We start from the raw sequence: 18,780 nt of genomic DNA, 5'->3' as shown, positions 1-18,780 counted from the left end.
GCACTATTTTTTTTTTTTTTTACAGCACCCAATCATCCTGAATAGGTGGCGGTTTAAATCTGGGTCCACACATCTGAGAATTATTTTGGCTGGAAGCCTCGTCTGCTCTTCGACACACATGATTTAACAAAGGTGACCTATATCTGTGCCTCTCAAACCGGTGTACAGGGAGCTTCCAGGTTTCTCTGCAGGGCTCTCAAGGGGTCTCCGTGAATCATAAATAGGTTTACCAACTGCAGAATAGAATATTTAAAAAATATATCAGTATATAGTATATCATGTAATTCTGGTCAAATTTATACCTTATAGTTCAAAGGATTTTTCAGGTCTTTGAGACTTATATCACAGCTAATTTGGAATGAAATGACTTTTACTGTATGTAAAAGAAAATGATTTTATGGAGGGCTTTAATAATTCACTGAAGACTTTTTGACATCACAGCAGAAAAAGTAGATGTTAATAATGCAGGTAACAATGACTAAACTCCATTCAGCTGGGTCAGTTTCAAGGCCCTGGTTTTGTGCACACTGCTGGTTCTCTCTCAAGCGGTCATTACGTTCAGCGATATTATAATAAATCAAAATAAATGCTAAAAAATATTAATCCTCATTTTCTCCTCTGCTCTGTGCATTGTAGCTATTTTTCCCTGACTTATTATCTGGTCTAAAATCTTCTAAGTAAAGACACATTTGCTCTGGAACTTGCACCATGTTTATGTCACAGGCTGTTGTAATCAGGTAAGAAGGGCCTAGATATTAAAGTGGACCTCTTATGCTAATTTCCTGCTCCATTTAAAAAAATACAAATCTCGGGCTCTGGTAGAGTAGCTTTGCATTACTCACATTTGAGAATAACCCTTCTTTGCCTGGGTACACCCACTGTCTGAAACCAGCCAGCTCCTCTCCCTTTAAGGCAACTTTCCCCCGACAGAAGGTTTGTACAGCAGCTTTGTGCTCGCATCTAGAGGGATACCTCCTGTCTTTTACACGATACACATCCAAGAATAGAAAAAAAAAGTACATGGAGAACTCTGAAGCCTAAGCTTCTAGTGCACAGGGATTATTTGAACATACACTGACCCCATTATTTAAAACTTTGGCCACATTCATGGTCAACTGAATTTGTGCTGTGTGTGAGTGGATGTGTGTCTGTGTGTGTGAGGATGTGCATAATCCCCCGCAACTCTAAAAGGAAGAAATTAAATGCCAAACCTAGACTTTTTAATCACCATGGAGACGTGAAAGGTTAGATTCACACTCACTAGCTTACATGGATGGAAGCCTATAAACTCTAAATTTTTTAATAAATGTATTTATTCTTCTCACAGATTTGTCTAAAACCATAAAAGTGAAATATTTCACAGTCGGGTTTATTTAATCCAATTTCAGATTAGTCGCAGTGAATAATTTCATCAGGGCCAAAAATGAATAGGCGATGAATCTTCCATTCTTGTGCCACGGAAACATCCAACATGTTAATTTCCTGATGATGAAATTTCAAGCTGACCATCCTCATCACGATGAAGATCCGGTAATAACGTGACAGGATCAGGCTGAACCCAAACCGAGCAGCAGCAGCAGCAACAGTGAACTTATGATCAGGCTGTGATGCACACGGGTGACGCCGCGCTCCTGTAGTCGCATAACCAAAGACTGGCGTGGGATCCTTGCCTGCTGCGCCTCATCTGGAATAACGTCGGGAAAATCCAGAAATTTCATTAGCGGGTGATTTTTTTTCTCTGAAAGAGGGCGAGCCTTGTTGAGAATAATCCCTTTTGGGCAAACGTTTTCATCGGCAGGGGGTTTTCTGTACTTTGCAGAAGCCAGAGCAGATTTATTCCGATAGAGAATCGCTAAATAATAAGGTAAGAAGTGCGTGCACTTTGAGCTATGTGCCATGTCTTAGATGTATCTCAGATTATACATGCAGGGATGGGTTCGTGTTGATATGTCGCGCATTATGTTTCATATTTTCCTTTGGTGTGAATGAATGGGGATTGAGGAGAGGGCTGGCTCTCTGGCACCTGCGCATCCTTTGAAATAAAGCATCTGCGTTCTGCCTGGAAAGAGCCAGAAAAACAGAAATAAGGCAGAGAGCGATTATTTGGTGAATTTACAAAATGTCACCAAGATTTCTGCACTTAATGGGCTTTTCTCTCTCTCGCTTTTCTCCCACCCCTCCAATGTGGCTCTGCGGCGGCACCGAGGAGGGCTGTGTTGTGTTTTAAAAATAGCTGTTTGCTTCTTGCATTTTGACATGTTTGCTGGCCCGATGCGCACGGAAAGATGTCATTAGGAGCAGGATGGGGGGGATCTAATCTGAAAATACTCTCACTGCGTCGTTTCCATCGGAATGCAGCAGCGTCTCCCTCTCCAGCTCTCACAGGAGGCGGTTAGCTTTAATAGCATTAATACGGATGTCATTGCCTAAAGCGTGATATAAAACAGCATCCGATGGCAGAACGAGTCGTTCATACCTGTGGCCTGTGCGCAATGTGGCTGATATTTCTATTAAACGCCGCAGTTGCAGCGCGTCGAGCCGTTTCTCTCAGCTCAACGCTCCGTGAAACAGTTTTGTCATCTTCCTGCAAAATGTTGCTCCTCAAGGTCATTCGCTGTAGCCTATTTTAGAGATAATACCCAACATCTGTTACTGTAATTACTAATCACGCTCGCCAAGCTTGGTTCTATGACATGCAGGGGATGGACGTTAAAAGCTGTGGTTTGCAGTGATTTGGGCTGTAGCGCACATTTCTGCCGTTTGTTGTGGAAGGCCCAAGCCAATGCAGTGCTGCCTGTGGTGGAGCTGTCCAGCCTGCTGTCATGCTGCAGAGATGTGGACCATATGTTGGTCTCAAGTTGTGGACACTCCCACAACGGCCTGTATTTGGAATACAAATAATATTCTGCTCTCTCATTTGTTCAATTATGCAATGGAAGTTGACGCATCCTTGGCCACTTATGTCATTCGCCACATGATGAGTAAATAATTAATGAATGTGGGGCTTCTGATGGACTGCCCTGGTGTGGTTGGCTTAAGTTGTCAAACAAACTAACCCAGGCTGATTGTTGTGCAGCTTTCCCACGGCTTCTTTAAACACTGGATTACATGCAGGCCACTCATGTGTTTTCCATTGATCCAGTGCTGTGTGCTCCTGCACGCTGCTCTTACTCGTGTCTGTGGACTTACTGCAGCAGCCTCTCTTTTACAAGCAAGCACAGCCTTTGTTGTCATTGTCAGGTTATAGGACAGCGTTTGCAGTGGAAACTTGATAGCAGCGATCGAACATTTGATGAACTGGATCTGCTCTGATGGTGTTGATCCAGGTCAGTGCTACCCAGGCCACTGGCTGGCACAAACAGGCTGAAGGGACCGAAATAGAACATAAGCACCGGGGCAATATTTGCTGCCATCCCAGAAGAAAAAGAGCACATTTTTTACACTCTGTGCTCATTTTTTCGAAGTGGGAATCTGACAAATATTTTCGAGCCGAAGCAAAAGCAAATGCATTATTCACGTGTTCTTGCACCACAGGAAACATGGGTAAGCAGAACAGCAAGCTGACTCCTGAGGTGATGGAGGATCTGGTGAAGAACACAGAGTTTAATGAACATGAGCTGAAGCAGTGGTACAAAGGCTTCCTGAAGGACTGCCCCAGTGGCAGGCTGAATCTGGATGAGTTCCAGCAGCTTTATGTGAAGGTTTGTGTCCAGAAGCTCCCGCTCTTCTTTATCAACTGCCTCTTTTGCATCTGTTGGAGTTATTTGTTGTACAAACTAATCATGCAGCAGTAGAGGACTTATTTTCCCTTTTAAAAAGCTGTGCTTATCCTGTAACAATAAGGCACCAGTTGACCTCTCTCTACTGTTTTGTGCAGTTCTTCCCTTACGGTGATGCGTCAAAATTTGCACAACACGCCTTCAGAACCTTTGACAAAAACGGAGACGGGACCATTGATTTCCGAGAGTTCATCTGCGCTCTGTCCATCACATCCCGTGGCAGCTTTGAGCAGAAACTCAACTGGGCCTTCAACATGTATGACCTGGATGGTGATGGCAAAATAACCAGAGTGGAAATGCTGGAGATAATCGAGGTGAGGGATTATGGAGTCATTAAGCTTTTGCTCATCAGGAGACTGGCTCTGAGGGGTTTTTTTCTCCATTGGTTTTTGGTGTTATCAGTCTCCCACACACCTGCAGAGCCTTGAGTACAGATACAGTTTCGTAATGGCAAAACTGCAGTTGTATTGAATTGCATTTGGCTATTTGTGGAAACACAATCTATAAAATAAATCCGATATGTGTCAGTGATATCAGAGCATATTGACAGCCCCTACTGAGACTGTCAATATGCTCTGAAGTGTGCAACAGTGCAAAAACAGTCAGACAAAACCCCATTATTTTATGACCTGAGAGTTTTTAACATTAGTAAGAAGTTATTTTTCACATAATTGACTTATGGTTTTCAAATAAATCACCTCAGAGCAAAGAGCCCAGATTTCAGCTTGTTAAATGTGGGAATTAGCTGTTTTTGTTTTTCCAGTAATTTTGACTTTTGGAGATTTGAGCATTGTAACTGTGTTCAAATCACAGTTTGGGTCTTTATAAAACTTTTCTTTAGCAAACCCAAAAGCAGCCAAACAGTTTGAAGAATAAACAAATACATTGGCATCATACTATTGCACTCAAAAAAGAATTATTATGCTTAAACACAGGACTACAACTGACCCATGTGGCTGTTATTATTGTTATTATAGAGCTACCCAACAATATTTAAGTATTTAACATCATGGACACCTGCGATGATCCAATGAAATGGTAAAATGGTAAATGGTCTGTATTTGTATAGCGCTTTACTAGTCCCTAAGGACCCCAAAGCACTTTACACATCCAGTCATCCACACATTCACACACTGGTGATGGCAAGCTACATTGTAGCCACAGCCACCCTGGGTCGCACTGACAGAGGCGAGGCTGCCGGACACTGGCGCCACCGGGCCCTCTGACCACCACCAGTAGGCAACGGGTGAAGTGTCTTGTCCAAGGACACAATGACCGAGACTGTCCAAGCCGGGGCTCGAACCGGCAACCTTCCGATTACATGGCGAACTCTTGAGGCACTTTGGAATGTATGTTATTCCAAAAGTGGCATTCGATATATATTTGGACACACGACTTGTGCACTACTGCATAAAGGAGTATTAGGGCCACATTAAGAAAGAAAAGGCAAATATATTTTTATATTAATATTGTTCATATTGAGACTAAAGCTGAAATGTTGTTGTTTCAAGTCAGACAAATGCCATGGCTGCTTTGCCCTCTACAAAATAGCTTGCGTAGAGTTAGCGCAAGTGTATTTAAGAGTTGGTTTTAATAACAAGGAAATTATTTCTCTTTTATTACATAAACACGATGTGGTGATAAGTGCAATGATGTTGAAGAGATGGTGCAAAAAGCTGCATCTGTTCAGAAGGAAAAAACACAAACTTCGAGGGGTTGGCTTCATTTGTGCAAAATGAAATAGCTGGCAATGGATGATCACAAAACACAATCAGAACGCTGATGAAGTTGTTGTGTCAACTCATCAAGTCCACATTTCAACTTTAGCTAATATTTCGACATGATTCTCAAAAATAGCATTTCAAGTTTAATCTGAAGATTTGGGTTTATTCTTAAATTGAACAATAATAATGAAAAAATCTGTTCTTTTGGTGTTTTTTTTGGTAAAACTCTGTCACACTTATTGGGTACTCGAGTAGAATTATAACTTTTACTTAAATAAAAAGTCAAAATGATTTTCACACTTTTACAAAGGATTTTCCAACTCGACTCTTGTTTGCACTGTTGTGCAACACTGCTTTTGAAATAATTCAATAAATCAGTAAAGGCCCAGTGTTTCCTGCACATTTGATATATATTAATGAAATATTCAGAGTTCTTGGTCTTCTGTGTGCAATCAAATTTCAGCCTGCTGACAGAAAATAGCAGCATGCATACATTATTCAACCACTGGTACTATTTCCATCCACGGATTACTTTTGCTTAATAATTGTATGTAGCTTGTTGTTGTTTACTTGTAGCCATTTCAGCAATTTAATCATGAATCTCCACAAAAATGATATTATTTCAACATTTGACTTTTATCTGTTTATTCACTGCTTCATCCATCCATTCATCTTTTATTCTTGCACAGCAAACCACAGTTCTCAGCTAATTTCTCGCCACACCTCGCCCACAGGCTATCTACAAAATGGTGGGCACGGTGATCATGATGAAAATGAACGAGGACGGTTTGACACCAGAGCAGAGGGTGGACAAGATCTTCAGTAAAATGGATAAAAACAACGACGACCAGATCTCGCTGGAGGAGTTCAAAGAGGCGGCAAAGAGCGACCCGTCCATCGTGCTCCTGTTGCAGTGTGACATGCAGAAGTGAGCCGTCGCTGCTCCCTCCTCTTCCTGTCTGTATCCACACACTCTGGACAGCAGCACACGTTTTAATGTCTCATTAGGTTCTCTGCCATTTCCACAGGAAAAAAAATAACAAAAAACAATGCTTGGACTATTTTTCAATGGACTCGCTTCTTGTGGTTGTATGCATGAGAATGTCAAATGCTGAATAATTTTGAACATAGCTATAAGATATCATACATTTCTATCTGACAACATGCCAATGTGATTTGTGCACAGTAACTCCTCTACATTCTCATTCAACCTTAGCTTGTATATCAGTGGAGCACTGCATTAAATTATGTTTCTGCAGTATTTAGGATCCCCAGTGTTCACTGCTGCAACTACTGTACGCTTTACATGATAGTAACTAAATAATAATTCCTATGATAATTGTAACTGTCTCTACTGTACAGACTTATTGAGCTCTTGGAGGGTAGAAAGGCTCCTGTCTGTTCCAGATGTTTTCACACAGTGGAACCAAGAAGAGTAGGTTCTTTGCATGCATATATTATGTGTCAAAAAAAAAATCTCTTACCTTTTTCATCTTTAGGTGGTTATGAAAAGAGAAACCGTCACTCTAAATTCATTTAGTATTGTTGCATGGGATGTACAGTATGTGACTCATTAGACCATTAGTTCACCTCCTGTAATGTGGGAGCATGCTTCCTTCCATTCGATACACGTGTATGTGTGACACTTTTCGAAAGGTTTTTGGGTTGCAGTTGAGGGCTAATCTCCAAGGAAGAGCTTTCACGTGAACATATTATATTTTGCTTAAGTGACTTACAGAATGAGCAGAAATATATTTATGCAACATGCGTCCCTTAATGTTATTATTGTACTGCTGCCGCTTAATCTAGAGACGAGGCCAGACTTACAGCATTAGGCGCATTATTCCCCACAGCGATCCCAGATTGGCTTCTTTTTAGGCTTCTTCTTTGATTTATGGTTTACTCGAGTTAACGTTAAAGTAACTAAACTTTACTCAGTACATATCAACTTGTTTACAGAAATGAAGAGCACTGCAAAATTAATAGTCTTGGCTTTTGACCTTATTGCTGGGAGCTCACTCTTAAAGCTAGGGCCCTCGTGAGAGGGGCTCCACTTTCCAGTGCAGCAAAAGGAGGGAAAAAGCCTTACATATATGTTTACCGAACACACTGCATTCCTTCGTATAAAACTTTTTTGTAAGGAGAAACTTTTTATCGAAAGGTCTCATCTTCTAATCTATTCCGTTCGCCGCAGTCATTAAAGATGCAGGACCCTCGAGAGAGGTGCTCGATAAAGCTTTTGAGAGAGCGTTTCAGAGCGAGACAGCAACGAGTTGGCGAAGGTTGAAACTATTGCAGAAATTCTCGTTCAGCGGTTTTGCTTCCCCATTTCCAGGCTATGCAAGCAAGGACTGAGTGTCTGCTTGTAGTCCACTTATAGTAGTGGAAGGTGCAGAAGCTTGTCATTGTTCTGTCTCAAATCAAGCATTACATTATCAGTGTCTATATAATTTATAAATTTCAGGCCAGTCACCATGTCAGATTCTTTGTCTAGTAAATGTTTATATCAAATATGAAAAAGCATAATACAAGTGACTGTATTCTTTTATACATGTGGCATGTGTTGCACCCAAAAATAATTCTGTAGTGATTAAAACAAATAAACCATGAACAGGCTTTTTTCAAAAGGCACGGGCTGCCAGGTGGACTTAATGGGCACAAAATAAAATCATCTCTGAACACAGTGCTCTGTATGGATGGACAAAGGGATGAATGGATGGACAGCCTTGTGTGCATAAATCATATGATCCGCATAAAACCTGCTCAGAATTACAGTTTTATTTGTGACAGTGCTTTCAATTATCCACAAAAATGACTATTAACAACTACCGCAAGATAATCAATGAAGACTTTTGATAAAGAAAACAGGAACAGTGACAACAAGTAGCTAAAAAAAGAGCACTAATATTGTGGCAATATTTGCAAACTGAGTAAAGAGCTGGGTTGATTGACTAAAAGTCTCAAGGTATCACATTGGTGAGGTAAATTTAAATCGTATCTTTACAAAAGGATAAAAAGAGCTTCCCACTGGACACACCACCCACTTTGGGACTTAGTAGCTCAGTATGGGTATCACCACGAGTATAATAGTACTACAACCCTTTCCAGTACTGCTTATTTATGCAGCACTTTAACACTACTCTTGTCAGCCCCGTAAAAACAGAAAAATGACATCACAATTTGATTTTTCATCAAAAACTATCCAGCAATATAGAAGAAAATCTATATCAGAATAAAAGCAAGTACCTGATACTACCTCTCTTTTACCCTAAATGTTATACTCTTTTCCAGCTCCCTATTTGTCTTCACGATTCACAGTTCAAAATAATCCACACTATAATTCATCCACTACCTGAAACAACCAGTTTTTAACCCAGGAAGTAGAGGCCTCCACCAAACAAATTCACTCAAGTGGCTTAAAACAAATGTTCACCAGGGAGGACAGCAGGATCCTTGACTGTGTTGTTGGGTTGGAAGTCCACACACATACAGACCAGTACCTACTCTCTGACTCCCACCACCCTGTGAAACACAACGTTGAGGTGATAAGGAGCCTACAACACCAGGCAGAAAATATTTCCTCTAAGGAAAAAGGGAAAGAAAAGGAACACACACTTAAAGAAAGCTCTTAATAAAACATGGTTATCGCAACTGGGCCTCCATTAAATCAGCAAATATGTACACGAAAGAAGGTCAGACACCAGCAGACCCAGCAAGACCCTCAGACAAAATTGATTCATCCATGGGACAAAACTCTAAAACACAAGCTAAACAGGACAGAGTATGCTCTGCAGTGACAAATGCTTGGACCTCCACAAAGGAGAAACCAAACAGGCACTCCATTAACCCAACACAACACAGAAGACCCACCTTTACAGGACAAGACTCAGCTATGCATCTGCACTGGAACTTTCTTGATGATGCCAGTGTTCACATTGTGGACCAAGAGCATCTAAGCCCCCTGTGAACGACCATCACTGAACAGAGGTGGTGGCTTACAACACCAGCTATCAACCACCTGCAATGCCGTCATGAGATCCCTTCCCGAGTGCTTCAATCCCAACTCACACCTGGCCTCATGTGATCCCAATAAGTCACATGATGCAGTGGGGCAAGGTTACAAGGTGGTTTCACCATTAACCCCCAGTGTTGGTAATGACCCATACTTTTTTTTTTAAATACACCTTTGTTCATGTGATGACTCACATGATCGACAGTGGGTTGATGACCCTCACAACCACCTGGGAGGGGACAACCAACCACTAAGAGTAAAATATCTGGGACTCTTTTATTTTTAGAACTGAAGAAGTCTCTTGGATGAGAGGTGGAACACCCACAAATGACACATGGCTGTCCAACTGGTCTGTCATTTCACTGCCTTCATCTCAGTTTCTGCAAACAAAGACAAACTTCTTATTTCAGTCGCATAAGCCAAATTGTTTCTCCATTGTGTTGGCTTTCAAGAAAACTCAATCATCAAAATTTCTGTCTAAGGTCTTTGTGTCTGTGAAGGTTCTCAGTCATCCAGGTCATCGTAGTCAAAGGAGCTTACAAAGAAAAGCGTCTGGACTTCTTTAAGTTGCTTGAAGACGTTTCACCTCTCATCCGAGAAGCTTCTTCAGTTCTAAGGTCAAATGGTGGGGAGTCCCAGATTTAAAACCTAGTGGGAGTATCCCCCCACAGACAAAAGGACCCCCTGATGATCCTCTAATCGCCTGAGCCAAGGTGTGAAGCCAGGGTTTCGGGTGAGCTCATTGTGAAACCTGGCCCCACCTTATTATGCTAATTCCTGAGTTTTGTCAAAACTCCTAAACACAAACTTAACAACGTGGTGTATGCTGTACAGTGCAGCGAGGAATGCCCAGACCTCTACATTGGAGAGACCAAACAGCCACTTCACAAGCGCATGGCACAACACAGAAGAGTCACCTCCACGGGACAAGACTCAGCAGTCCATCTGCATCTTAAGGATAAAGGACACTCTTTCGAGGATGCCAATGTTCACATTTTGGACAGAGAGGACAGATGGTTTGAAAGAGGAGTGAAAGAAGCCATCTATGTCCACTGTGAGCGACCATCTTTGAACAGAGGCGGTGGTTTACAACACCAACTGTCTGCCATCTATAATCAAGTTTTGAGTTCCCTCCCCAGACGCCTTAATGCCCACTCACATCCTGGGCCATCTGACCTCAGGAAATCACATGATAGGGTGGGGCTAGGTTTCACAATGAGCCCATGCAAAACTCTGGCTGATTGGGACCCACACCCAGTTTCACACCTTGGCTCAGGCGATTAGAGGATCATCAGGGGGTCCTTTTGTCCCTCTGTGAGGGGTCACTCCCACTAGGTTTTAAATCTGGGACTCCCCACCATTTGACCTTAGAACTGAAGAAGCTTCTCGGATGAGAGGTGAAATGTCTTCAAGCAACTTAAAGAAGTCCAGACGCTTTTCTTTGCAAGCTCCTTTGACTGTCTAAGGTCTTTCACTGGACGGGATCAAAACATTTCCCTCATAAAGAATCCAAGTGGACAAGAGGGGCTCATCTCTTTCATGTATTTTTAGTCTTCTTTGATGTCTAAACATTTGTGCACAAGCATTAGACCTGAACGGTTTCTCCCCAGCGCTGACTTTCTTGGGTTTTTCTTCTATCTAAGCCGCTGTGTTTCAACTACACTGTAATCATCTGTGATGTTGTGTTTGCCCATCACTCCAGCGGATGCCACCTCTGATGTGTGTTACTGCTTGCCACATGATGTAATCAAGGGCAACCTGAAAGAAGAACAGCGACCGGATGCAGCCCTGCCAGATGTTGATGACAATTTTAAAGAAGATACCGTGGCTGGATTCCATCTTTACGTGGCAGCTTGAACACAGGCATTAGCTCTTGAAAACTGGAATAAAAGCTGCTAGAAAACGTTAATAGTGCAGGACACTTCTGGTAGATCTGTGAAATTTTTCACGTTAATGACTAAATCTGAGAACGTGTATGTAAAGTCAAATAATGAACAGAGGAAATCATCATCAGCCACTCGGTGTTTCATTAAAACATTAAAATTACACTCAGACATCTTATCTATTATGGACAAAACATTAACTTTGTACAGTGCATGATTTTTGGCACACAACCTCCTGTGTTGTTTTAAAAGCCTGCATTCATTTGCCATAAAATGATAAAAACATTACATAAAATAAAAAGTTCTCCGAAAACACACAGTAATACTGACATACAGCTGCAACTACGGCTTCATTTAGTCCTCGTTAAAAACGTGGCGTGATCTTCATCTAAGTAACGATAATAGAGAAACACAAAACTAATTATAAAAACAGCCTTTAGTGAACACACTGAGCAATCGCTCAAAGCGCTCGTAGGCTAAAAACGAGCCTTCACATGAGCAACAACAACAGCTGCTTGGACACAGCTGTAAAAATTACAGATTGTTCATAGAAATGAAAGAAAAGAAAGAAGAATCTCAAGAAAGATTGGTTTGTGTGAGCCTTCATGGAGATCAGTGCAACAAAAGAAACAAAAAACACTCCACACAAACATACTGTGGTACATTTCAAGCTTGCAAACGATCACCTGGATGTTTGTCTGTCAGTTTTAAGGTTTTATTATCAGGACACAAAGTAGTTGTGGCTTTAGCAAGTCTTTAAAATCAGGTAAATACAACCTAATCTGACCTACAAAACATGACATATTACACTTTGCCATTAATAATTAAACCAAAACGCAATCTAAGTACACCCTTAATGTTTCCAATGGAATTCAGGGGGTGGGTACGAGCCAGGTGCTGCTAATCAAATGCACTTGACTAAATGATCATCAGCAATTGTGAGCACCTCTATAAAAGCAGACGTTTTATTCGTTTGGAGGTCTGGAGCAGTTAAAACAATGCCAACGAGCACAGATATCAGCAGCTGTCTTAGAAAAGCGGTTGTTGCTGGTCACCTGGAAAAGGTTACGAGGCCATTTCCAAACAACTTGAAGGACACCGTGCTGTAATGACAAAGATTAATGTGGAAAACATTTTACACAGTGCTTAGTCTTGCTAGTAGTGGACTTCCCAGCAAATTCAATTCAATTTTATTTATGTAGTGCCAAATCGCAACAACGGTTGATGAAGGTGCTTAATTCACCCCGGAGCCAGAGCGTTGAGCGTTGCTCAGAGCAAGTGTAAAAAGGAGCTACATCTCAGACTCTACGGGCTTCAGTTAGCGTGTTAAAAGTTAAAGTTCATGACAGCACAATTAGAAAAAGCCTGAACAAGTATGGTTTGTTTCAAATTGTTGCCAGGAGAAAGCCTTTCTCTCTATAAACAACATGGCAGTACGGCTTGGGTTCAAAAAGATGGATCTGACGAAATGCCTTTGAAAGACGAAAACGGAGATGTCTGCCCATAATGCATTGCGCCACGTTTAGTGTAAAGCAAACACAGTATATCAGCACAATGTCAAACATGGTGGCGGAGGGGTGATAACCTGGGCTTGCTTTGCAGCCACAGCGTCGACCACAAACTCCTCTGTATTCCAAAGTATTCTAGAGTCAAATGTGAGGGCATCTGTCCGACAGCTTGGCCTAAACTGGGCCATAAAATAGGACAATGATCCCAAGCACAGCAGCAAATCTACACCAGATGGCTGAAAAAGAAAAAAAATATCAAGGTGTTGCAATGACTCAGTCAAAGTCCAGACCTGAAGGGTGCTGCTTCAGCTATTAGGCGAGCAGGCGCACGTAGGTCTTGCGGTTGAAATGTAGCGGCCGACCTGCGGGCGCTGCATTTTTCTTAAATGAATAATGGCACGGTGTAATATATCATATGTTGCTATTGATCTAATTTTAAAACCATGGACTGATGTTGCTTTGATACCTCAGAGCCTGGCGCCGTATCAAGCACTTCTAAGCAAGCCAACAACAGAACAGCTGATAAAGAAAACTGGGTTTTGTAATGATAAAGGCAGAGTCTCTGTCTTAATCCAAGTGAGATGTTGCGCCTTATCCATAAATGTTAATGCACTGAAACTATTTTGTAGGAAGCAGGGGTCCAAAATGCCTCATCACTCTACAAGTTTCAAGACCAGCTACAGGAAGTGTCTGATGGGAGTTGTTGCTACCCGAGGAGGATCTACAAGTCACAAAATAAATTCAAAAGCACACGTACTCTTTCCGGCTAAAGTAAACAGCTCTTGAGATAGCCTGTTTACTCTAGCCAGCATACCACTGGGGACTTAGGTGAAGCTCACACCACATTTAGAGCAATTAAATGAAGACATCCTGGTAATTCAAAAGGGTTCATAAATGTTTTTTTCTAACTGTATACAGTAATGCCCATTAACATTCATCCACTGATGTCACTGAAGCTCAGTTTAAACATCTTCATCTTCTGTTTGACCCCGGTGTCTTTCTGGAGCCCGCAGCTGGTGGATTTTGATGAGGTCCGACTTGGGTAGATTGCTGAAAAATACGAACCTTTTGATCAGTTGTCAATCATTTTTCACACAGCACAGGTCATTTTTAGAGATTAAAAGGTAAAGATGGATAGCGGGAGGTTTAAAAAGAAGAATATAGGATCTTGAAAAACAGTGAAATCAAAAATACTTACCTGACAAACTGACATAAAATGATTTCAGGAACAATAACAACAACAAAAATCTACAATTGGTCTGCTTGCGCACATCAGCCTCCACAGAGAAAACGTCAAAGGATATCAAGACTAACATCACACAAATACATTACCTGGTGTTCAGAGGTGTAATGAAGATAAATTGTCGAAGATGCTGCCGCTCTGACAACTCCAGAAGCAGATCCAGACAGATTCTTCGATTGTGCATATCCTGCCGCAGCAAAAGAAAGGGAACTGTTAACTCAAGTGAGTAAAAGCCAAATCCCGTAAGCATTTTCTACTGGTTACGTGCGACTAATGTGTTTTCTGTGCACTCACCATGTAGACGTCAAACTCGTCGAGGCATCTGAAGGGTGACTCGGTGATCTCCCACAGTGAGAGCATGAAACAAACAGTGGAGAAGGAGCGCTCACCACCGGACAGCGACCTCATGTCACTCACACCATCCTCCTCCCTGCCTGGAGGCTTTACCTTCAGTGCCAACAAACTTGAGTGTTACTTATATTAACTGTGCTCCTGGTTTGCTGTAATGTAACAAACTTTTCTGGCAAACTAGAGAGATAAGCACGTACCATGATGGAGAGCGTCTCGTTGTTGTGGTCAAAAATCATAGATCCACAGCAGTTCATCTTTATTAGGAAGTTATTGAAGTATAACTTACATCTGACAGACAGGGACCTTCAGGAAAAAGAGAAGAAGAAAAGTTTTAGCCAAAAGTACAATTTTTCCCACGTCAATGAATCCTTATATTATATTTTTCTACCGTGCAAGATCGTTACTTACCTACGCATTATTTTGTATCTGTTCTGCCTGTCTGACATGATGTTATCCAGACGATCGATGAACCTCCGCAAATCTCTTACTTGGTTGGTTTTCTCTCTGTAGAGAGCGAGGGCCTCAGCGTACTCCCTAATGAGGTCAGAGGGAAGAAATTGGCATAGCCTAAATTCTTCTCAATTCAGCTTTCAGTGTGCACATGTAAAATGAGGGCAGGAGATGATTTAGTGATGGCCAGCAGGCAGATCTGATTAATCCGTACAGGGGAAGAGACAGTCCGAAGGAGATGAGCTGAAACTTAGTGAGCAGGAGCACCTTTTTTATTTCTTGGGAGATGAAATCCAGGGAAAATGATAGGTTAGAATAAAGATGGAAGATGTCTTTGAAGAAGCCTTTAAGTAAATAAGTTTTTGAAAAAATACAGTTGGTCTACAGCAAACTAAGTTAGCTTTTAAATCTGTATGAGTCATGTTTGCTGTGTGAGTAAATTCTACCTTTAAACACTTCAATTTTAAATGTCCAAAACATGTCAGCTTTGCCTCTCCAACTTTCCTGATCGCTCCCATTAAAGATCTTAACATCTTTCAGCTCTGCCGCCCGTCATTTGAATAGTGCAACCCCCTCCAAACTAGATCGCAGGCCTCCTGTAAACACTCCCTTTCACCATTGCTGCCATCCTTCTGTCACAAATCACCCCTGACACTCATCTCCACCCACTCCACTGTGTCTGCACTTTCCTCTTTACCTTGTTTGTGCACTAAACATTGCTTTGGATGATCTCGAGGTATTTAAACAGATCCACCTTCACTACCTTTACTCCCAGCGTCATCTCCATTTCATTCACACACACACATGTATTCTGTCTTGCTTCCTTACTTCCATTCCTCTTCTCTCCAGAGCACACCTCCACTTTTCCAGGATCTCTTCCTCCTGCTCCTTACTCTATAGATCACAGTGTCATCTGCTATCATCATAGTCCGCAGAGACTTCTGCCCGGTCTCATCTGTCAACCCCCACCTTGAATCCATCCGTTACTCCTACTTGAAGTTTATATCTCTATAGTTGCTACAGCTCTGCACATCAACTTTGCTAATGAGTCCTATAAGGGTAATACTACTATACATAATTAAATTAATATTTTTACTGATGCATAAGTGTCTGAGAAGGATTTAACTGTTGCAGCCGGTTGAGACAGAGCTTTCTAAAATATTATCTATATGATAAGGTTGATTTTGATTACAAAAAACCAATATATTCCTTTATCCAGTACAACAGCTAAGTTCCACCAGGTCTAGGTTTTCGATGCCAATAGCGTTCCACTTGTCATAGGTGTCAATAAAACAATTAACACCCATGACACATTCAGAAGTGCTTCTAACACTGCACCCTCTATAAATATGTAAATAAAGGCAAGATAGTGAATACAAAAACACTGTTCGATCTAAAGTAAGACACCACCTTTAAGTGTGGTGACAACAATTATTAGATAACAATAATTATTCAATGTAACGTTGCACCCGATTAATGCAGAGTTATTTCGTCGATGCGTCTGTGGTGGTGCGCCTACGGTCTTTAACACCGGAGGTCGAGAGCGCATGCAGGCGACCGAGGAGTCTATTGTTTACTTCAACAACCCGACTCATATGTAGCAATCTATGATAGTCATCTTTGATTAGCAGAAGCATAAGGGCAAGGAAAACAATAGCAAATCATAACAGTTGCCTGTTTCATACGTCTGGGTTGTTTTCAGCTGTTGTTTTATGTGTAAAAAGGGGTTAAAGTGGATTTGTCAGGTGTAGCACTGCGAAGAAAAAACGCTTAAAAATAAGATAAAAACTTGTACTTTGAGCTCCAATAGATTTGTTTTCTTTGCATACGGCTGTGATCAGCTAACATGTGCCATTGCTGCTCTTTTTGGATTTATCTGAATTCAACAAGATAACAGAGCAGCTTAAATTTGATGTCTGCTACTCTGGATGTAACCGGACATTGACCATGAACAACACAGGCTGCTGTGCACTGCTCCAACATTGCTGCTTTACTGTAAACTTCACCACACTGCTGCAAACTAACCTGAAATGATGTATTAAACGTAATTAATCTTGCGTCTTCCTTACATCTTTCATCATCTCTCATTTCTATTCAGTAAAATTTTCACACGTGAATGTTTCTTTTCTCCCTGGGAGACGCAGCGTCTTTATTTCTCGTGCTGTTTGAAACATTTGAATGCCAACAGCGATAAATGCTACTCTGTTTATATCCTGAACAAATACAAGTAAGCACAGACAGAGCAGGCAGCTAAATACTCAATTGCAGTAACAACAACTTTATTGACATCTGCAGCATGAAGGCATCACACCGATGAGAAGGAAAAAAGGTGGTGCTGAGAGGATATGCTGGCTCAATTAAAGTTCCTGGACCATCGTTCTGGATGGTTCTGGTCTACTTTAACCATGCCTAAGAGTCTATTTAGGTTAGCTAATAAAACAAGTCAGCTCAGGTGAAAATCCTTGGCTGAGTGGGGTGCCAGTTTAGGTCTAGGGGGAAACTGGGATTAATATATATTATAAGTACCTTAAGTCTGTACACAGGTACAGTACCTGATTAGATTACCTACATTCCACCAGTTTTATACATACAGTTTACACATGCACTAACATGATTGATGAATTAGCTCAATAAATATTTGAGTTTTAACTGTTAAAATAATTTCTGCCTCTGTTGCTGAAAGCCTTCAGTTTCTCACCTGACCACCTGCTGCTGCTCGCCGTGGTCGCTTTCATACACTTTGATCTTCTTATTCAGTCGAGTGATTTCTGTGTCGATGCTCTTGGTGTTGCCGACCACGTGCTGCCGTTCCGGACTGATCTCTATAGCCTTTGCCACGTATTCCTGTCGTAACATCACGAGACTTCTGCTTACTTTCTTTGATTGAATTCACCGAATACCGGCTGGCGTGAATAGCTAAACTACAGCTTAACTACACCGTATCATGCTGAAAAAAAAAAAAAAACTTCCTACCTGTAGCTCCTCTTCTCTTTGGGCAAGTTCATTTTTCATGCCTTCAATGTTGTCGTCATGAGCCTTCACTTTGTTTTCTAAGATTTTCAGGTTTCGTTCATGCTTGGCACACTCCGTCTCCAGTTTCAGCTGTTCATCCTGTAGATCAAGAGCACAAAGGTTTGGAAACCTGCACAAAACAACAAGTTGTAGACCTGAAACTGTAAAACCTCTACTGCACCTTAAGGGGCTCTATTTCCTCTAGAAGCTGATCAATCCGGTCTCTGACAGATGAGTACTTGGAATCTGAGTCTTCGGCCATTTTTCGCTGCTTGTCGAGTTCTGCCTTTGCTTCTTGAACACTTTGCTTCTCTGCCTCGATTTTCTGCTGATTCTCTTGGGCAACTTCTTCCTGCACAGTTTAAAACATTCAGAAACACTTAACCTGCATAATTCATGGCAGCATTTAGTTTATTACGCAACAGATAAAAATAAAAACTGAAGTATCACCAGTGAGCTGATGTCATTAATTTGCTCCTCACTAGCAGTCACGAGATCAGTTATTGCTGCTTTGACATGATTCACAGAAGCCTGCAACGAAGAGAAAATAAATGTTATCTAATGTTAATTAAAAATCACATTAATCACATCTTTCAGCACTGATTTGCCAGCATTAAACAGCAACTGGAACATAGACTTTACATAAAAGATGGATACATAGTAACTTATGGATTACTGTTTGCAAGACTGGTTTTTCTGTTGTCACCATCTTGAGGTTTTGTTTTTTTTATACTAAACACGCTCAATGCTAACACTGAGCAACTATCTTGGTTAGCAAGGTACATTAGTAAATCACTGTAAAACTGAAAGGGATGCTA

At 41.3% G+C, this 18,780-nt stretch overlaps 2 protein-coding genes across 5 annotated transcripts in view; one reads left to right on the top strand and one right to left on the bottom strand.

Annotated features, from left to right (window-relative positions):
- The first annotated feature begins 1,529 nt into the window (after positions 1 to 1,529).
- Positions 1,530 to 8,134, top strand: vsnl1b (visinin-like 1b). Its single transcript, XM_085441142.1, has 4 exons — positions 1,530 to 1,864; positions 3,535 to 3,701; positions 3,878 to 4,093; positions 6,238 to 8,134. The coding sequence occupies exons 2-4, from the start codon at positions 3,540 to 3,542 to the stop codon at positions 6,433 to 6,435; spliced, it is 576 nt and encodes a 191-aa protein (XP_085297268.1). The 5' UTR covers positions 1,530 to 1,864; positions 3,535 to 3,539; the 3' UTR covers positions 6,436 to 8,134.
- Positions 8,135 to 11,519: 3,385 nt separating this feature from the next.
- smc6 (structural maintenance of chromosomes 6) overlaps positions 11,520 to 18,780 on the bottom strand; it is a 27,741-nt gene continuing 20,480 nt past the window's right edge. For all 4 annotated transcript variants that reach the window (XM_085441630.1, XM_085441632.1, XM_085441631.1 and 1 more), the window contains 9 exons: positions 18,413 to 18,493; positions 18,144 to 18,314; positions 17,924 to 18,061; positions 17,649 to 17,794; positions 14,909 to 15,034; positions 14,698 to 14,803; positions 14,444 to 14,596; positions 14,239 to 14,336; positions 11,520 to 13,956 (listed from right to left, as the gene is read on the bottom strand). In XM_085441630.1, the coding sequence (XP_085297756.1) occupies positions 13,869 to 13,956; positions 14,239 to 14,336; positions 14,444 to 14,596; positions 14,698 to 14,803; positions 14,909 to 15,034; positions 17,649 to 17,794; positions 17,924 to 18,061; positions 18,144 to 18,314; positions 18,413 to 18,493 (1,107 nt within the window). In that variant the 3' untranslated portion in view covers positions 11,520 to 13,868. The remainder of the gene's footprint in view (positions 13,957 to 14,238; positions 14,337 to 14,443; positions 14,597 to 14,697; positions 14,804 to 14,908; positions 15,035 to 17,648; positions 17,795 to 17,923; positions 18,062 to 18,143; positions 18,315 to 18,412; positions 18,494 to 18,780) is intronic.

Source organism: Copadichromis virginalis, linkage group LG19, assembly GCF_057382275.1.
Source record: "Copadichromis virginalis isolate Kocher_CV1m ecotype Utaka linkage group LG19, C_Virginalis_male_GT1.1, whole genome shotgun sequence".
In the NCBI taxonomy this organism is placed as follows: Eukaryota; Metazoa; Chordata; class Actinopteri; order Cichliformes; family Cichlidae; genus Copadichromis; species Copadichromis virginalis.
This window is presented reverse-complemented; position numbering and strand designations above follow the sequence as displayed.

Bases quoted from the DNA above. Each gene is read 5' to 3' on its own strand.
- vsnl1b (XM_085441142.1), top strand. From the start codon at position 3,540: ATGGGTAAGCAGAACAGCAAGCTGACTCCTGAGGTGATGGAGGATCTG. The intron at 3,702-3,877 runs GTTTGTGTCCAG...TGTTTTGTGCAG, and splicing joins TCCAGCAGCTTTATGTGAAG to TTCTTCCCTTACGGTGATGC. The intron at 4,094-6,237 runs GTGAGGGATTAT...CCTCGCCCACAG, and splicing joins AAATGCTGGAGATAATCGAG to GCTATCTACAAAATGGTGGG.